General features: G+C 30.7%; 2 protein-coding genes across 5 annotated transcripts in view; both read left to right on the top strand.

Moving 5' to 3' along the window:
* Positions 1-17,316, top strand: part of LOC139480864 (adapter molecule Crk-like) — a 41,703-nt gene extending 24,387 nt beyond the window's left edge. The window contains exons 4-10 of one of the 4 annotated variants that reach the window (XM_071263789.1): positions 8,056-8,229; positions 9,637-9,663; positions 11,215-11,304; positions 11,957-12,034; positions 12,855-14,358; positions 14,638-15,544; positions 15,588-17,316. In XM_071263789.1, the coding sequence (XP_071119890.1) occupies positions 8,056-8,229; positions 9,637-9,663; positions 11,215-11,304; positions 11,957-12,034; positions 12,855-12,983 (498 nt within the window). In that variant the 3' untranslated portion in view covers positions 12,984-14,358; positions 14,638-15,544; positions 15,588-17,316. Of the gene's footprint in view, positions 1-8,055; positions 8,230-9,636; positions 9,664-11,214; positions 11,305-11,956; positions 12,035-12,854; positions 14,359-14,637 lie in introns of all 4 variants that reach the window. The other 3 variants (XM_071263791.1, XM_071263788.1, XM_071263790.1) reach the window with 3 other exon arrangements.
* Positions 1-19,647, top strand: part of LOC139480884 (trifunctional purine biosynthetic protein adenosine-3-like) — a 483,263-nt gene that overhangs the window by 303,460 nt on the left and 160,156 nt on the right. The window lies entirely within an intron of this gene.

Below are 19,647 nucleotides of genomic sequence, written 5' to 3'. Positions count from 1 at the left end.
CTATAAATAGAAAGGGAAATTATTGTACCTGTAAATAGTATGGGAAACAACTCTAAAATATATCTATAAATCTTATCAATGAAATAAAGAATTATTACAGCTATTTTTCTAATGCATGTAGTTTAAAGGTTTAGTTTGTTTGCTTCCTTAAGTTTGCTTAAGCATCCAATTGCATTATACAAACTGATGCCCAACATATCTATTGACTAGAAGTGTAAAACTGAATTATAATGCTTGATCAAACTGTTATATAAAGCAAGCAAGCCAACCAAAGTGTTAAACTACATACCTTGGGAAATTAGCTATAATAGATATAAAAAACTTCTCTACCTTCCAAATAGTTTATATAACAATATTATGTCCTATCAATCTCCATTATTTGTACAATATAATGACACCAATGGCTCTCCATAAGTATCTCAAGTGCCTATCTTTAACAATATACTTACTATCCCCCTTGTCTTACATGTGAATTAATACTTTTATTGAAGTGCAAGTAATTTGTGATTGTTTATGTTTATTCATCTGTTCACTCTATTTTTTTGGCATTTATTTGTCCAGGTTTTATATCTGCACCTCCTTTTAAATCAGAGACAATCATAGATGTTTGAGTATCTAATGTCATGGTGCACATATTTATTATTCTTTTTACTGGTACATGTACAAACGATTAATGAGGCTTTCCAAAAAAATAATAACTTACAAATGTATCTACGCAAGACAAAAATATATTATAAAGGAGACAAATTTCATCGAAAATGTCATTATAAGAATTACTTTTACATAGTACCCATTCATAATCAACCAGAATACTTATGGGGATTCAATTCAGTATAACATGGACTTTACAAATTATGAAAGTCGGGTACAAACTTATTAGCTCTCCTTAAAATCTTTTAGTTTGTCTTATATCGTATTTTCTGTTAATAAAATCCGAAATTTTTGCAATGTGATTTAGGTGGTACCTAACACTACAGCAAAATAACTCTGTAAAATCAGCTAAACATTTTAATTACGTTGCGTTGTAAATGCAATATTAAGCTTCTCAATGTTCAAAATTAGCATTTGTCAAACTGCTATATAACCAGTGCAATTTTTCTAATAAAACGGTTGGTTCAAATTTTTTGAAATTTTTATATTTTTATCAAAGAGTCAAATTATAAAATTGAGAATGGAAATGGGGAATGTGTCAAAGAGACAACAACCCGACCAAATAAAAAAAAAAAAAAAAAAAAACAACAGCAGAGGGTCACCAACAGGTCTTCAATGTAGCGAGAAATTCCCGCACCCGGAGGCGTCCTTCAGCTGGCCCCTAAACAAATATATACTAGTCCAGTGATAATGAACGCCATACTAATTTCCAAATTGTACACAAGAAACTAAAATTAAAATAATACAAGACTAACAAAGGCCAGAGGCTCCTGACTTGGGACAGGCGCAAAAATGCGGCGGGGTTAAACATGTTTGTGAGATCTCAACCCTCCCCCTATACCTCTAACCAATGTAGTAAAGTAAACGCATAACAATACGCACATTAAAATTCAGTTCAAGAGAAATCCGAGTCTGATGTCAGAAGATGTAACCAAAGAAAATAAACAAAATGACAATAATACATAAATAACAACAGACTATATATATAGCTACTAGCAGTTAACTGACATGCCAGCTCCAGACTTCAATTAAACTGACTGAAAGATTATGATTTCATCATATGAACATCAGGCACAATCCTTCCCGTTAGGGGTTTAGTATCATACCATTGAAATTGAATACTTCGTCAAAGTTTTATGAAAATTAAACGAGCCAAATTAATTTTAGTGAAGGTGTTGGGTACCACCTTAAGAGGTGATTCTTGAGTATTTTGGGAAAATGAATTTACCAAAACTAAATTTAATTAAATTTGCTTAACGCACATCTATCCACCATCCAAGATTTGAATGGGCACAAACAATGAATCTAATGATAAAATTAATTGAAGCTGAATAAAATAAATTGATGAAAGTAAATTAGTTTTTTTAATAGCAATTTGCAGGTTATTTCATTGCAGATATGTTAGTTGATTATTTCTGTTTATTTTTTTCCTGACTTTTAGACTCAGAATAATATAAAGTCTGGCATAATGTATAGATTTCTGTCTAGTGTTGAAGTCTAGGTGGCCTTATAGATGTCGTTTGTATATTTTCATCATTGGGTTAGTACTATCTCATTGGTGTAAACCTTACATTTCCTTTTATTTATATCTAGACAGAAAAATAAAAAGAATCCACTTCAATTAAACTCTAGTGATAAGTTGTCTCATTGGCAATCATATGACATCTCCTTATTTTTATAAAGAAATTGTGTCTATATGTACAATAAAATTGAGAATGGAATACAAGTATTTATTTGACATTTGAATATAATGACCAGGAAGGAAAGGGGGTCTTCCTCAATATTGAATTTCACATGAAATTAATTGCATTGGGTCACATGTATATACTTGTAGGGGAATTTTTATTTGGAAAAACTTGGAATATTTTTCCTATATTAAGTTAAGGGAATTGTTTTATTTGACATACAGTGCCTGTTTACCATTATTAAAATCAAACTATGAATGTCATCATGATTGTCACAGACAAATAATGGTTGACTGGAGTAGATTGGTGAGTTCAAATACCATACACTCATTTAAAAATATTCATGCTCTTAATTCAACAGTTTTGGGCAATTATTGAATATTCTTGATATAACTCGCTTTTTTGTTTGAATTGAACATGTTGAATTGTTACATAGTCCATCATATTATTTGTTTACTGAATTGTTACAAAATCAATTCTAACATTTGTTTATTGAATTGTTACATATTTAATCTGATTGCTTGTTTATTGAATGATATGTAGTTCATCCAAAATGTGTGCCGCCTTATACATGTATATAGTTTCCAGCCAAGTAGTTGTCCATATTTACGAAGTGTTTCCTTATTTTGGAGAGAGATCGTCAATTTGTCAGGCAATTGATGGCAGTATATTTTAGAGTTCTTTTATAGATATAATTTAAAAATAAAAAGATGTGGTATAATTGCCAATGAGACAACTCTCCACAAGAGAACAAATGACATAGAAGTTAGCAACTATAGTTCTCTGTAGGCTTTCAACAATGAGCAAAACTGAACTTGTTGATACATGTATTATCCTGCAGCTGTGTTCTTCAATACAAAGATAAAGTATGGATGACATCCACCAAATAATTCCATTCAAACAATCATTGAATTGTGGTGAGGTGTGAATTCCACATTGAAGGCCCCACTGTGACAGACAAGAAAAAACAGCAATAAAAGTGCTGATCTTTTGACTGTGTTGTGATATTATGTCATTTATTTTTACACACCCTCTTTTTTTCCCAATTATACATACACATTGTGAACATGTAAACTAACAATACATGTAATAATGTTTCTGGAATGTTAAGTGATGACACATTTGATGACCTTTAATTCCTTTAATTCCTCTTTTTTTTTGCATTCAAGTATATGTGTAATAAAACTTTTTCCTCTGACTTATCAAATTTGTATGTTAAACCACTTGTACATGGTTTGTGGATTGTAGAATTAGTTTGATAAGTGTTTTTTACATCCCATTCCCTAGGCCATGGTCCAGTGACTTTGAAATTAATTAACAATTTTCAATGTTAAGTTTTTTACTTATGTCAGTTAATAAGAACTATGTGTGACAGATCAATGATATTTTTGTATGAAGTTGCATTTCTATCAGTACATATCAGTTGGACCACTATGTCAAGGCCAGTCTTCTAGATCATGGTCCAGTGACTTTCAATTAACTAACAATTTTCAATGGTAAGTTTTCTGCTTACGTTAGTTTGATAGGATCTACTTGCAATAGACAACAATATATTCTGTCGGGCTACATTGATGTCTGTACATCTCTCAGTTTGTCCACCTTGTCCAGGCCTTTCCCACTAGTTGGTACAGCAACTTTTAATCAATTAGCAATGATGCTGTACATCAGATGGTCTTTTTCTGAATTTTATGCAGACAGATGGGACATATTTTTGTGTGAACAGTTTATTTTATTCCCAGACAACAACAATGAAACAGGATATAGCAGTTAGTGCATCTCTCTATATGGAATACCTTTGTGATGTGATTGTTGATAAATCCATATATATCTTATATAACTTATATGTAATTGTGACAAAAACTATTTATTTATATGTAGAGGATAATACTGTTAGTACAAAACTTATTTCCCTTGAGACCTTCATTGAATAAGAATTATAAACACATTTTTCTTGACTGGACTTGTTCTACAGGCTTGAACAATTACATGCACAAAAGTATTCATTTCTGGGGCTGGGCTTATAACATTTGTTTTCCTGTTTGAATTGTATTACACTAGACATTTTTGGGGCCCTTTATAGCTTGCTGTTCAATGTGAGCCAAGGCTCTGTGTTGAAGGCAGTACTTCGACCTATAACGGTTTATTTTTTTACACATTGTGACTTGGATAGAGAGTTGTATCATTGGCACTTATACCACATCCTTGTATTCATGATGTTATTTCTGTTAATTGCTAGAAATTTGTAAGATGAACAACTTCTAAATTAGTGAGTCTGATTTACAAGGTACTGATTGTACCATTTTGAAAATATTGAAACGCTTATATATGTAATAGAATAGTCCAAAGGTTAACCCTTAGTTATAAATAGACTGGACAGGGAAGGAAAGATACCAGGAAATAAAAGCTTTAATTAAAGTGGTGCTTGTGAAACCTCAGATTTTAGGCCAATAAAAGTGATTTATTAATTTCACAAGCTATTTTTATTGAAAATATAGCATGTCTGTTACATAACTGGATGAATATTGATTAATTAAGATAGATTTTCTTGGCTGCCATGCATCAGGGTGCAACTGTAAACATATTATTTATAGTGATAACCTTTTCCGGCTACAAGGAAAAAAATTAACATTTGAAGTTTTTTTTTAAAGTTGTTGTTTTCAGTTGTAATCTTGAACTATAACATGTAGAGAATGGGGCAAAACTTAAAATTATATATTAAAGATGTAAGAAATTATATTTCAGTATATGCAGTTATTAGAAGTCAGGCTTTAGATAAAGAAACAATTAACTTAAAACAATTTATATGATCTTTGATATCTTACACAATTTTTTTTCTTTATTTAAAGTACTGTAAAAAAACACACACTTTTTTTATCTTCTTTATAGACAATTAAAATGAAAACAAATTTTCTTGTTGGAAAGGCCTATTTGTTTTTGTCAATAGTCCTATATCATTTACAGATATTCATATTTCATTATGAGGGCAATTTTATAGAAATTGCTCTTTTAAAGTTTGTGTTCTTCTGCCATGTCTTGATTTCAGTAAAATTAATGGAATATAAATTGAATGAAAAATGAGTGAAATTTCTCAAAGAAAGGTAAATATGTATAAGAACAGTAAACAATGCAATATTGAAAACTTCGAACAATTAAAAATGTCATTGACAAACAAATTAATATTTCCTGGATTTTTGATGATCATGAACATGATGAAGATAGCAAAGTAAAACTGAAAAAGTGACATTACTGTATTAAACATGTACCAGTTTGTGTTGTAAAGTTGTGCTGTGATCGACAATAGTATATTGACTTGCCTTGAAGGAGTCAAAAAGTGAGACATAGGTATGCTGTTTCTGGCATAGGCTACGGCTTCAACAATGTATAAGTTTGTGATTAGGTCTAGTTTATGGTGAACCACAAGTGATAGGTAAATCATATTTGGTATGCAGTTGTATAAGCATTGTCACATCTCATTTCCATGGAGATTATTTGGCCCTGCCCCCTCAGTCATGGTCTATTGACTTCAAAACTTTTGCCTATTTTACATGTATTAGTTTGTGATTAGGTCAGTTTATGGGGAACCACAAGTGGTAGGTCAATGATATTTGGTATGCAGTTGTATAAGCATTGGTATATCTCATTTCCGTGGAGATAATTTGGCTCCGCCCCCTTAGTCATGGTCTATTGACTTTGAAATTTTTTCTAAGTTATCATGTATTAATTTGTGATTAGGTTAGTTCAAAGGGAGCCATTAGTGGTAGGCCAATGTTAACTGGTATTCAGTTGTATAAGCATTGGCACATCTCATTTCCATGGAGAATATTTGGCATCGCTTCTCGGTCACAGTCTAGTGATTTTGAAACTTATCTTAGTTTACATGAATTAGTTTGTGATTAGATCAGTTTAAGATGCACTGCTAATGTTTAGTCAATGATATTTGGTATGCAAATTTATTTGCAAGTACCTGGTATTGTTTTCATGGAGATTATATAGCCCCACCCCCTCTTCATGGTTCATTGACTTCGAAACTTTTACATAGTTTACAAGTGAATGTTTGTATTTAGGTTTGGGAACGACTTATAATAAGTCAATGGTATTTGGTATGCAGTTGTATTAGCATTGGCACATCTCATTTACATGGAGATTGTTTAGCCATGTAACTCAGTCATGGTTCATTGGCTTTGAATATTTGCATAACTTGTGTAAGATGTTAAAATATTGCTATTTTGATTTCAACATTTGCATATTCAAAATTACAAAAAAAGGCGAGACATATCTGTGTGATAACAGTTTATTCCGATTAAATATAGTTTTTTTGCCACTTGACTTCAAATAACTTACAATAAATCAGTAATGAGTTAAATTGTAATATTAGTGAGATTGTATGTATTTGAGTTATGAAGTAATTCAGGTAGTTATGGAAACACTACTTGCAGAATTTGCCTGTATTAACAATGTTGTATTGGTCACAAGCTGTATGAAGATCATATTGGATAGGGTATTTTCCATATTCAATTCCAAGTGTTCTGTGGTTTTACAAATAATTGCGATTTTATTGCGAACCCTATTATAGTTTTCCATAGATTCACCTGCAAGTTACCTGTCCATTTAAACTTTTGGCAGTTCTATTGTCCCATCTAACAAATACAACAGGTATTGTTCTCTGTGTAGTTTATTCACTCAGACCTTTAAATTTCTTCTAGGAGAAATATATCACTCATTGATTAATCTATACCTGAGTAAAAAATTGAACTGTCAATGAAGAAAAAATACTTATACCAATACTAAGTAAGGACTCACAAAACTGCATGTGGTGTTGTATTTATTCGGTACCTGGAGTAACTCGTTTTTAATGTGTTCAATATTACATTTGTAATACTGATTCAAAAATTAAAAGTTGATTTCTGATCAAATATTCAATATTTTTGTGTGTTTGATAAATAAAAAATTGAATATTATTATTTTTAAATTAAGGTCTTCATAAACATAAGTCTATAAATGAACAACAACAAAAACATGTAAATTCATTGGAAAATACTAAAAAATGTGTCTGAAATAAACTTTTTAGTATTAAACCAGATTTTATATTGAACAGATTGAAAATATATTAATGATAATATTGAATAAATACAATATTGCATACAGTTTATGTGAGTTATTAGAAGTATTTCAATAAAAAAGAAGATAATTTTTTGGTCAGGTAAATTAATCAATGAGTGATATATTTCTCCTAGAAGAAATTTAAAGGTCCCAGTGAATAAACTACACAGAGAACAATACCTGTTGTATTTGTTAGATGGGACAATAGGACTTACAAAAGTTTAAATGGACAGGTAACTTGCAGGTGAATCTATGGAAAACTAAGATAGGGTTCGCAATAACAAGACCAACATTTGAGATTAGTTTTTGCGATATCAAGAAAAGCTGAATAGACATAATAGACAATGATATATGTGTAACAGATTTTAGAAATACAGTTAAACCTGGCTGAACTGAATCCTACATAAACCAAAAACCTGTATACCCCAGACATGTTCTTAAGCACTGTCATATCAAATTGTATGCATTATGAACCTGATAAAATCCTGAAGAGGTTTGGTTTGTACAGGTTTTACTGTATAGCAATAAATTGTATATACTCATGTCTCATTACTTTGACAAAATAGTTCAACTGTATATTTGAAACAAAAATTACATTGCCTTAATGTCCATTTTTTAGGCTAAAAGAGCTAAATATGTAGCCAAGTTTGATTTTACTGGTAAGGACCCTGAAGATTTACCATTTAAAAAAGGTGATGTGTTAGAACTTATATCTAAAGATGAAAAGGAATGGTGGACCTGTCGTAACAGTCATGGGGATGTAGGACAAATACCTGTTCCTTATGTAACTAAGGTTAGTATACAAACAAGAAATACATATCGTAACTGCGTTAGGGGGAAAAGTTGGGCTAATATTTCTTTAGTACATAGAAGGTGAAGGGACCAAAATATGGTTAATCAGGACATTCTACTCAATTTTAAGTACTAGGTGAAATCCTAAATTGAAACAAATAGATTGTGGGGTTTTACCTTTATAATTTCATGCTTCCCTGAAATAAAACGAAAATTAAAGTAAATAGATGGGTAATGTGCATGTTGCCTGGCTATTATAGAATGCCATTGGTAAACCAGACCACTTTCATTATAGTTGAGGGGATTAGTTTAAGTTTAAAAGCTAATCTATACACAAGTACTGAGAGTGTATGAGTAATTAGCCATATAAATGTAATAATCAAGGTGATAAAAAACATTCACTTGTACCTTTGCAGCAATGCAACTCACAACACTTATAAATTTCAAACCTTTCTGTCAATCAGAAAAAAATATATGACCTGGGAACACCAGTGGATAAAAGTTTGACAGACACTTTGAAATAATGTACACTTAAAATTGATAAACAAAAATTGAGGACCACTCACATAAAGCTTTTATGAAGTACTTGTCCTGTAAAAATGACCAATGTCATGTAATTTATATTTCTCTTGAATCTGTTTCATATTTTCTTTTTCTGAGAAAAAGGTTATGGATGCAAATGCTGTCTTTAGCTGGAAAAAAATCACATAATCTTCATATTGGTTTCTAAGAACCAAGATGCTAATGCCATTCTTTTGTAACCTGTTCCATGATGTGATCAACGTTTACTATTAATGCCAGTTTTTTCTCAGCAGATTGTAAACTAAGAAATTCAGATTTCATGTTCAGTATAAGAATACATGTATGTGGTATGAGTGCCAAAGAGACAACTCTCTCTAACATGCATTCTGACTTGTTAAGTATCTTTTATAGATGGAATTCTAAATCTTGAGTATTAAAACAGTTTTAAAAGTGTTATGTACTTTATATATAGATATAAATAGATGTTGTATTAGTGCCAATGAGACAACTCTCCATTCAATTCACAATTTATAAAAGTAAACAATTAATATGTCAAAGTAAGGTCCTCACCACAGAGCCTTGGCTCACAATGAACAGCAAGCTATAAAGGACCTAAAAAATTACTAGTGTAAAACCGTTCAAACAGGAAAACCAACGGTCTAATTGTTATATAAAACTAGAAACACTTATGAACCACATCATATCATTTATGCCATTCAATTATATAAGTTAACAAAATTCATGTGATGATATTTTTATGAAATAGGCAACTGAATATAGCTTATATAAGGCACATATTACTATTACTAGAAAGCGTCTTTAGCCATTAAATTTCATACCAGTTTGAGTGAAAAAAAGATTTAGTAATTTGTCATATTATATTCAGGATCATACCTCAGTCTTATTTCAACAGGTAAAATATGTTTTTAAGTAAACAGGCTTTAGCTACATACTGCTGAACAATTGTAAAGCAATAATAGAGATAAATACTTGTAATCTTTTGGTAGCCACTTACTAGCAGGTCTATTTTATGTTGTATAACATGATATTAGGTATCTTTAATGACATCTAACAGTTTACCAAACTGCATTTCTGCAGCTTATTTCATGCTTGAATTGATCAAATATGAAAATTATGCATGTCAAAACTTGCTGTTTAACTACTTGATAAGAATTTCTTATTATATAGCTGAGATGCTTTTATTAAAAAAATAACTATTCTTTTATTTATGGCATTTTGACAATTATGACGAAAAAAAGACCTTCAGGGACTGATATTTTCCAATGTTGGTACTGTTCTGTCATCACCATTAACAGCTACTTTTCGAATAAAGTCTACTTTGGAATTTGGATTTATTGTATAGAATTGATATTTTCCAGCAGCCTTTTAAAATCATGGCAATTTGATGCTGTATTGCTTGAATATGATTCTATCTGAAATAATTTTCTTATGGATAGTGTTATTGAATGTGATTCTTAAATTGTAGAAACAAGATGGTATTTCAAAAAACTTTTGTTGACCAGGATGTTAAATGAAATGACAAAAAGGGAAAAGATTTCTGTTTGGACAAAATTTTGGAAAACAGATGCATTAGTTTTATGCATATCTGTTGTAGTTCATGCCATATTTGAGATTGAAGCTGTCAAAAGGATCCTCCAGTCAAAAATTAAAAAAAAAATTCTTCTAAATCTTATTAGAGATTTTTTTTCAGTTCTTTATGTTAAAATGAGTAGGTCCAGTAAGACCCCTTTTCGGCCCCAAAATATAGCAGTTTTACAAAATTGTTAAAATTTAAACTTTTAGTCATTTATTACACAGAAGAATGCTTCTGCTACATAAATATGGGCTGTTTTTGACAATACAATGCACATATATCGGATACTTGCACCATTAAGTCAGGCCAAATTACTGAAATCTTCACAATTCTAGCTTTTTAGTTAAATTTTAGACGGTTTTCGTGTAAAACAAAAGTGGCCGCATTTGTGTTCATCCTTTATATTGAAATGTAAGTTGTATTTTATGATAATAAATAACATATATAAAGGTTGAGGATGAACACGGATGCGGCCACTTTCATTTTTGACAAAAACCATCTGAAAAGTGACATTTTTCGGCATATTTGGTAGATTTTTCATATTTGAGCTTGAATCGGATAGTTTTTAATGACTAAATGAATGAAAATCTTTCACATAAACTATTTGATTCAAATAAAATAGACACTTAAGTGTTAAAAAAGTGGTCAAAATCTTTCGTCAGATGAACCTGAAATTTGAGGCCAAAATCGGTCCTTACCGGACCTACTCCTTTCAGCTACTGGTATACAATGGTTCTTAGATTCCTTCTCTCTTTCTCTAGAATTGACATGTATACTTTTTAACCTTATGTTGGTGACATGAAGTTGTAGTATTACAGTAATCACCATAGCCTTTTATTCACTATTATATTTTTATTGTTTATTTTTCAGTTTGATCCTAACAACCCTCCAATACCTAGTCAGCGGCCGATATCAGAGCCTCCAGGTTATATAGATCCTCAAAAACCATCCATCAAAGATGTAAGTTATTTTTTGTTTTATTCTACCTTTGTGTGATTTTATTCTGCTTTTATTTATGATTAAAAATCAAATGTGTTCAGAAAATATCTTTTTAATATTTTAATTGTATAAAGTCCAGCTGTATTTGTCATATTTGCTTATAACAACATAAAAATTTCTCAGCCTTTGAAAGTTTTTTCAACACTTCAATTTATTTTGAAACCTACAGATTTCTTCCATATTTTGAGAGATATATATATATAAGAGGTCTAATTATTGCTATATTACGTATATATATATATATATTATTATTATTCTGATCAGTTGCTTATAGGAGATATTCAAAAACAGAGAACCACTTGTTCTTGTTTTGTAAGTATTTAACAAATATGACAGCTGGTTTATTCAGGAAGAATCAATTTCCTTGTGGCTAACAGGTAAAATCACAAAAGTACTGAACTCTGAGGAAAATTCAAAACGAAAAGTCCCTAATCAAATGGCAAAATCAAAAGCTCAATCACATCAAAGGAATAGAAAACAACTGTCATATTCCTGACTTGGTACAGGCATTTTCTTATGTAGAAATGGTGGATTAAACCTGGTTTTATAGCTAGTTTTACCTCTCACTTGTGTAACAGCTAAAAGAATTTTAAATGTATTATTTTCTTTATAGATAACTTTACCTGCTAGAGCTCAAGTGATTCAACAAAGAATACCAAATTTATATGATAAAACACAATTAAAACTTGAGGTAAGAATACAGAAAACATTTATATGAATACAAACTTGTGGTAAGGTACAAAATTACAAAACACAAGATATATCTCTGTGTCAACAGATTATCATTAGAGTTATGACCCTTTGAAATTAAACTTATATGAAAAACAACAGTTAGTGACCTCAAGGCTACATTATTCATACAATATTATGAAAAGCTATTATGCTTGGACTGATGAAATATGTTCAGCAGGAGACATTGTAACAATGTACATTTATTAATCTGATTAAAGCTGTTGAGAGGGTTGTTGATTTTATAGTTCTCTTGATTTCTGGAGAAGCAAAGAACTGATAGACATGGTTTCAGTGCTATCAACAATCCCATGTTAAAAAAAACTTCTCTTTAATTTGAAAAAAGAAATAAAGTCTATTTAGCTGACACAGTTATGAATCTTCATGCATATAAATAAAAAGATGTGGTATGAGTGCCAAGGAAAGAAACTTTCAATCCAAGTCATGATGTATTAAAAAAAAAATAACAATTATAGGTAAAAGTACATTTTCAACATGGAGCCATGGCTGACACCAAAATAAATCATTCTTTTATGATTGTTTGACATTGAATGTGCTATACTAACTGCCATTAAAGTACCCCTCCAACTGCAGTCATATTAATCTCAGCATAAACAACTCTAAGATCAGCAGTCAGTGCAATTTAAAATGTGTCAAGTCTGAATGACACACTTTTCTTAAGAGTTGTCAAGCATATCAGTGTTTAAGTTGTTCACAGCATCTCTGCAAATTATTATATTCCTTAACGATATTTTATAATGTATTGATGTATGTCTTTTCAGAAAGGAGATATAGTACTTGTGACTAAAATGAATTCCAATGGCCAGTGGGAGGGAGAAATCAATGGAAGAAAAGGGGTTTTCCCTTTTACACATGTACGATTTACGGACAATGAAAATAGTACTAGCTAGTAGATAATATATGTAAATGATTTGTTTTAAAATCTATCTTTTATCAGAAACCAAACTTGTTAAGATGGATTTGTCTACAGTAACCAAAAAAACTTACAATTATTGACTGTTATGTATTGCAAGACATTTAAAAACTTACAATTATTGACTGTTATGTATTGCAAGACATTTAAAAACTTACAATTAATGACTGTTATGTATTGCAAGACATTTAAAAACTTACAATTAATGACTGTTATGTATTGCAAGACATTTACAGAGTGACTGATTTTAAAGGAAATATGTATTTTGTATTTGAGAGTATTTTTAGATTGTCTATTTTTCATATTTATTTCCTAGGGTTTAAGCAATTTAGAATATTTAATATTATTGTTTTGGATTATATATAACATGTCAGATTGTTTAAAGACATAGTCAGTAACTGTTGTCATTTAAACCATTTTTTATGCCATAATCAAGTTATTTCGTTGGGTAATTTTCATAAAAAGAAAAAGAGAAAATGCATAAATATTACTATTGTCATAAGTTTTGTTCATAAAATCACTGTAGGTTGAGCAGCATACATGTATATATTAGATATCAATATGTGACAGAACTGGAAGTTGGTGAAGAAAATTTAAATGTCAATTCATAAACTTAAGCTTACAATTTCTTTTTGTCTTTAAAGTATGTCTTAGATAATGATTATTTATTGTCTCAATATTGCTTTTTCACCTGCTGCAACATTTTTCTATTGTGGAAAAATGATCTTGCTGCCAGTCCCCAGTTTTGTCACCATTGTAAATATCAGGTATGTATATTGAATACCATACATGTAAATGAATCATTTTAATGTTCATTATCTTTATAGCATTTTCCCTTTGTGTGTCAATCTAGAAACTGATTGTATGAACTCATATACAGGGGTAATACAGTGTTTAGACTTAAATCTCAGCATTTTCCCCCCCTAATTTCTGTTGATATTTTGTACGAATGTATTTTGTATTCAAATATATTTCTAAGTCAATCTTAGATTTCAATTTTTGTATGATTTTCATTTGCATTTTATATGGTTAAAGAAGAAATGAAATGAGTGACAATCATAAGAAAAGTTTTGAAGTCTTCCATTGATATTTACAAGTTCATAGAATTTGAAGACATAGATTACTTTGATAATGACAAAGTAATAAGTGTAATTAATTGCTGCAGTATGTATAAGATCATGATAATTGTAACCAGCAATCTGAATAAATATGTTTTAGGTGCTTTATTTAATTTTTCACATCCAATAAATCTATTTATATGTATGTTGCAATTCTGCATTATACTCTTCAAGAAATAGAGGAATACATGAAAATAAACTTTTCTTTGTATGTATCAGTTTATACTATTTAAGGTGGTACCTAACACCTTTACTAAAATTAATTTGGCTCGTTTAATTTTCTTAAAATTTTGATAAAGTATTTACTTTGAACCTTTGACAAAAATATAAAAATTTCAAAAAAATTTGAACCAACCGTTTAATTAGAAAAAATACACTGGTTATATAGCAGTTTGACAAACACTTGTTTTGATCATTGAGAAGCTTAATATTCCTTTGAGAACACAACGTTATTAAAAAGTTCTGCTGGTTTTACAGAGTTGTCTCCCTGTAGTGTTAGGTACCACCTTAAAGGGGACTGCAGAAGCAAGCAGTAAGGTATAATTTGGAAATAGGGTTTTTATAAAAGCTAAGATTGTATCATTTTTTATTAGCATCTCCAAAGTAAAGGACATCAACTTGATATGATTTCAAGTTCAAAATAAATAAAACATGATTTAAATAAATGTATTATTCACAAATTTAAACAATAACTAAAGTTTTAAAGCAAGTGTGATGTAAGATAATAGTGATATAATATATTACATAGGTGTACTTTTATTGCCAATTATTGTATATACAATTAGAATGTAAACGCTACTATAATGTAAATCAAAATCGCTATTGAATGTGCTGTATTTTAAGTCATTGAATGAAATTTTGTCAAGAATGCTTACGACCAACAATTTTGGAATGCCAAGAGGATGCTCAAGGAATTTGTTTGTGATTTACAAGTAAAGAGAGAATGTAAAGTGTATATCAGGTAATTTGGTCTCTTAATCTTTACCTAAAACTGTATTGCAAAGATATAGAAACAAACATTTATATCCGCTTCAATTATTTTAATCTCATAGTTTTCATAAATTTCATATAATCAGAACAGATCAAACCAATTGTGTGTATGAATGTTAATTTCATGATGACAATATCAATTGCTCTACACTTTGAGCTCTACTGCTTACATTGGTAAATAAAATTTGATGTGCTGGGAACATTAATAAATATAATTCAGAATAATAGGAGATATGAAGTATATATCAATTAGACAGCAACCAAGACACAAACATTCAATCTACAATATTAATCATGTGTCTATATGATTTGCAGTGGCGGGTCCAAAAATGTTCATAAGAGAAGGCCCACTGACTGCCTAAAAGGGGGCCTGCTCCAGTCTTACTTCAATGATTCCCAATATAGTCTTCTAAAATTTTCCCCACAAATGGCGGGACCTGGGGCCGCTATTAGTCTGCCTCTGATTTGTCAAGCTATAAATCAACAAGAGTATGACAAAGTTGTGAATAAATTAGACAAAGTCGAAGGTGAAGATATCTCTTTTAAAGCATTCAATATGCTTGTACGTTACAGTTTTTAAAGATGCTTTATATAAAACTTGCATCAGGGAATATTTGAGCATGCTTGAATGGTAGTTTGATCCAGCATTTTAGTATAATGCATTTAATAAGACAAAATGGAATTGTACAAAGTAGAATTTTGTAAATATTGTACATGTAATTGTAAAGCAATACAAGTATATATACATATATACATATAAATAATTCAGACTAGATGATTTTATTTTATTAAGTTTTGAGGTTACATATTGTGAATGGTATACATATATATATATATATTATTTGTTTAGTTAGATACATTGGCACTGTTGTAAACAAATAGTATTCTTTTTTGCAAATCCTACAGTTGGAACTTTTGACTGGATTAATTTTTCACAATTTTTTTTTCAATTCTGATTTAGAACAATATGGAATGACTGTAAAGTACATATGAAAGTATATAACAGTCAAAGCACCTAAATGAAATAGCTCTCAAGTTTGTCACTTTACAACCAGGGTACAAAATTATTAGCTCCTTATTTGAGTTTGAACTTGTAGCAACACGAATATAAGTGGTAGATTTTAGTTCTTATATTCACTTTGAAATCCATATGTAATTGACGAGAGAATTTTTAAATGGGAGTGCATTACATTTTTTTTCAGAATAGTTTTTATTTAACAATGTTTTTAAAAGTTCTGAATGTGGGAGGAAAAGCATAATAAATTTTCTATGTGACAGTTACACATTTTTAGTCGCATTCATTTGGGTTAGTCGCAACCATTTTCTTTTTGTACAAGTGCAGAAGTATTTTTTAGCAAGAAAGTTAAGGATTTTGTTTTCAATTTGATTTGGTTTTTTTTTGACAAGTACCATTAAGTATTGAAAATCTTTATACTGACAAATTACCTCAAATGACCAAAAGCAGTGTATTCTAACATATATATCCTTGTCAGCTTCTTTCTTCAAGTTCTTTCATTGGAAGTTCCATCATTCTCAAAAAAGACATTATTGTTGAAACTTGTTGTACATTAAGTTAATGATGTACAACCTTTTCCCATTTTTGACTACTGCATATTTCTGTTTATCAAATTATCACCTTATGAGTCTTAAGATAAGTAACTGGATGACAGAAATTCTTCAGTTTATTATTTTGACAAGACAGAAACACCATGCTTTCCGATGAATTAGTAGTTGAGAGATAATATAAATTGTCATTGATTTATTTGATAAGGGCAAATCATTAATTGTAATGCCCCTGGAAGTAGTTATTTTTTTCTCAAAACAAAAAAATGTACGTAAGTCTTTTTTGTATAAAGCTTCTAAAGAAAAGATAATTTTCTTTCAGGGACATTTGTATTATATACAGATATATTTTTCAATCAACCACTCAGCAAAGTAATCTCAATCACCAGTTGAGTTACTTTATGAGTGGTTGGATGGGGAAATCAAGCTGGTTTATCACAATATATTCTTCAGTTTATATCAGAAAAATGGTTGTTCTAAGTTGTCATACTGTAAGACTTCTGTAGAATAATGATCAATTTAATAATGTTCATTCTCTTATAAACAAGAAATATCAAATTATTCTCCTTTCTACCTGTATCAAGTCAATGCCAAAAAACAAGAACCTGTGATGCTTAGAAAATAAAAGCAATCAAAATATTTATTGTTTTGTTTGATTCGTTGTCATAGAGTTAGATCTCGGTCTTTAATATGCCTGCAGTAAAAAAATATGTTGTCATTTCGAATGTGTAACATATTGAAGGTTAAATAATCAAGGTCATTGTTTCTAAAAATAGAATGAAATTTATGCAGAAAAGTGGTTTCGGCACACAATTGAATACTACATATGGTATTGCAATCCTTGCTAGATATATGATCACACATAATGATAAGAAGAACTTTACTGCTTTTTACTCCACCAAATTCAAAGTCAAGGAGACAGTAACTTAAAAAAGGCAGTTTTTTTTAGGATCAAAAGGTCAGTCAGATAATAACTGTCATTAGATATAAAGAGATGTGGTATGAGTTCCAATGAGGGACAACTCTCCATCCAAGTCATAATTTGTAAAAGTAAATATTGTCAGTCTGACACCTTTTAGTCATTCCTTAGTTTCTGAGACATTGACCTAATCGGGCAACTTTAACCTTGATCATAGATTCATAAAATGAGGTCAATGTCAGTTGAACTCAATCTGACAGAATTGTTCACCTTTTTAGCTCACCTGACCTGAAAGGTCAAGTGAGCTTTTCTCATCACACGTCGTCCGTCGTCCGTAACTTTTACAAAAATCTTCTTCTCTGAAACTACTGGGCCAAATTTAACCAAACTTGGCCACAATCATCCTTGGGGTATCTAGTTTTAAAAAAATGTGTCCGATGACCTGGCCATCAAACCAAGATGGCTGCTATGGCTAAAAATAGAACACAGGGGTAAAATGTATATTTTGGCTTATATCTTTAAAACCAAAGCATTTTTAAAAAGCAAATCTGACATGGGGTCAAATTGTTGATGAGGTCAAGATCTATCTGCCCTGAAATTTTCAGACAAATCGGATAACCTGTTGTTTGGTTGCCGCCCCTGAATTGGTAATTTTAAGGAAATTTTGCAGTTTTTGGTTATTATCTTGAATACTATTATAGATAGAGATAAACTGTAAACAGCAATAATGTTCAGCAGAATAAGACCTACAAATAAGTCAACATGATCAAAATTGTCAGTCAACCCTTTAAGGAGTTATTGCCCTTTATAGCCAATTTTAACAACTTTTTCGTCATTTTTGTCAAGCCTGCAACTTTTTTTGCAGAAAGCTCGACATAGGGATAGTGATCCGGCGACAGCTTTAGCTCACTTCTTAAAAGCTTTATATTTTAGAAGGTGGAAGACCTGGATGCTTCATACTTTGTATATAGATGCTTCATGTTAAGAAGTTTCCGTCAGTCACATGTCCATTGTCCTTGACCTCATTTTCATGGTTCAGTGACCACTTGAAAAAAAAGTTCAGATTTTTTGTAATGTTAAATTCTCTCTTACTGTAAGTAATAGGATAACTATATTTAGTATGTGCGTACCTTGCAAGGTCCTCATGCCTGTCAGACAGTTTTCACTTGACCTCGACCTCATTTCATGGATCAGTGAACAAGGTTAAGTTTTGGTGGTCAAGTCCATATCTCAGATACTATAAGCAATAGGTCTAGTATATTCGGTGTATAGAAGGACTGTAAGGTGTACATGTCCAACTGGCAGGTGTCATCTGACCTTGACCTCATTTTCATGGTTCAGTGGTTATAGTTAAGTTTTTGTATTTTGGTCTGTTTTTCTCATACTTTATGCAATAGGTTTACTATATTTGTTGTATGGAATGATTGTAAGGTGTACATGTCTAGCGGGTAGATGTCATCTGACCTTGACCTCATTTTCATGGTTCAGTGGTTATAGTTTAGTTTTTGTATTTTGGTCTGTTTTTCTCATACTTTATGCAATAGGTTTACTATATTTGTTGTATGGAATGATTGTAAGGTGTACATGTCTAGCAGGCAGATGTCATCTGACCTTGACCTCATTTTCATGGTTCAGTGGTTATAATTAAGTTTGTGTATTTTGGTCTGTTTTTTCTCATACTTTATGCAATAGGTTTACTTTATTTGTTGTATGGAATGATTGTAAGGTGTACATGTCTAGCGGGTAGATGTCATCTGACCTTGACCTCATTTTCATGGTTCAGTGGTTATAGTTAAGTTTTTGTATTTTGGTCTGTTTTTTCTCATACTTTATGCAATAGGTTTACTATATTTGTTGTATGGAAAGATTGTAAGGTGTACATGTCTAGCGGGCATCTGACCTTGACCTCATTTTCATGGTTCAGTGGTTATAATTAAGTTTGTGTGTTTTGGTCTGTTTTTCTCATACTTTATGCAATAGGTTTACTATATTTGTTGTATGGAATGATTGTAAGGTGTACTTGTCTAGCGGGTAGATGTCATCTGACCTTG

Source organism: Mytilus edulis, chromosome 7 (assembly GCF_963676685.1).
Source record: "Mytilus edulis chromosome 7, xbMytEdul2.2, whole genome shotgun sequence".
Taxonomy (NCBI): Eukaryota; Metazoa; Mollusca; class Bivalvia; order Mytilida; family Mytilidae; genus Mytilus; species Mytilus edulis.
The sequence above is the reverse complement of the archived record's forward strand: the minus strand, read 5'-3'. Positions and strand labels throughout refer to the sequence as shown.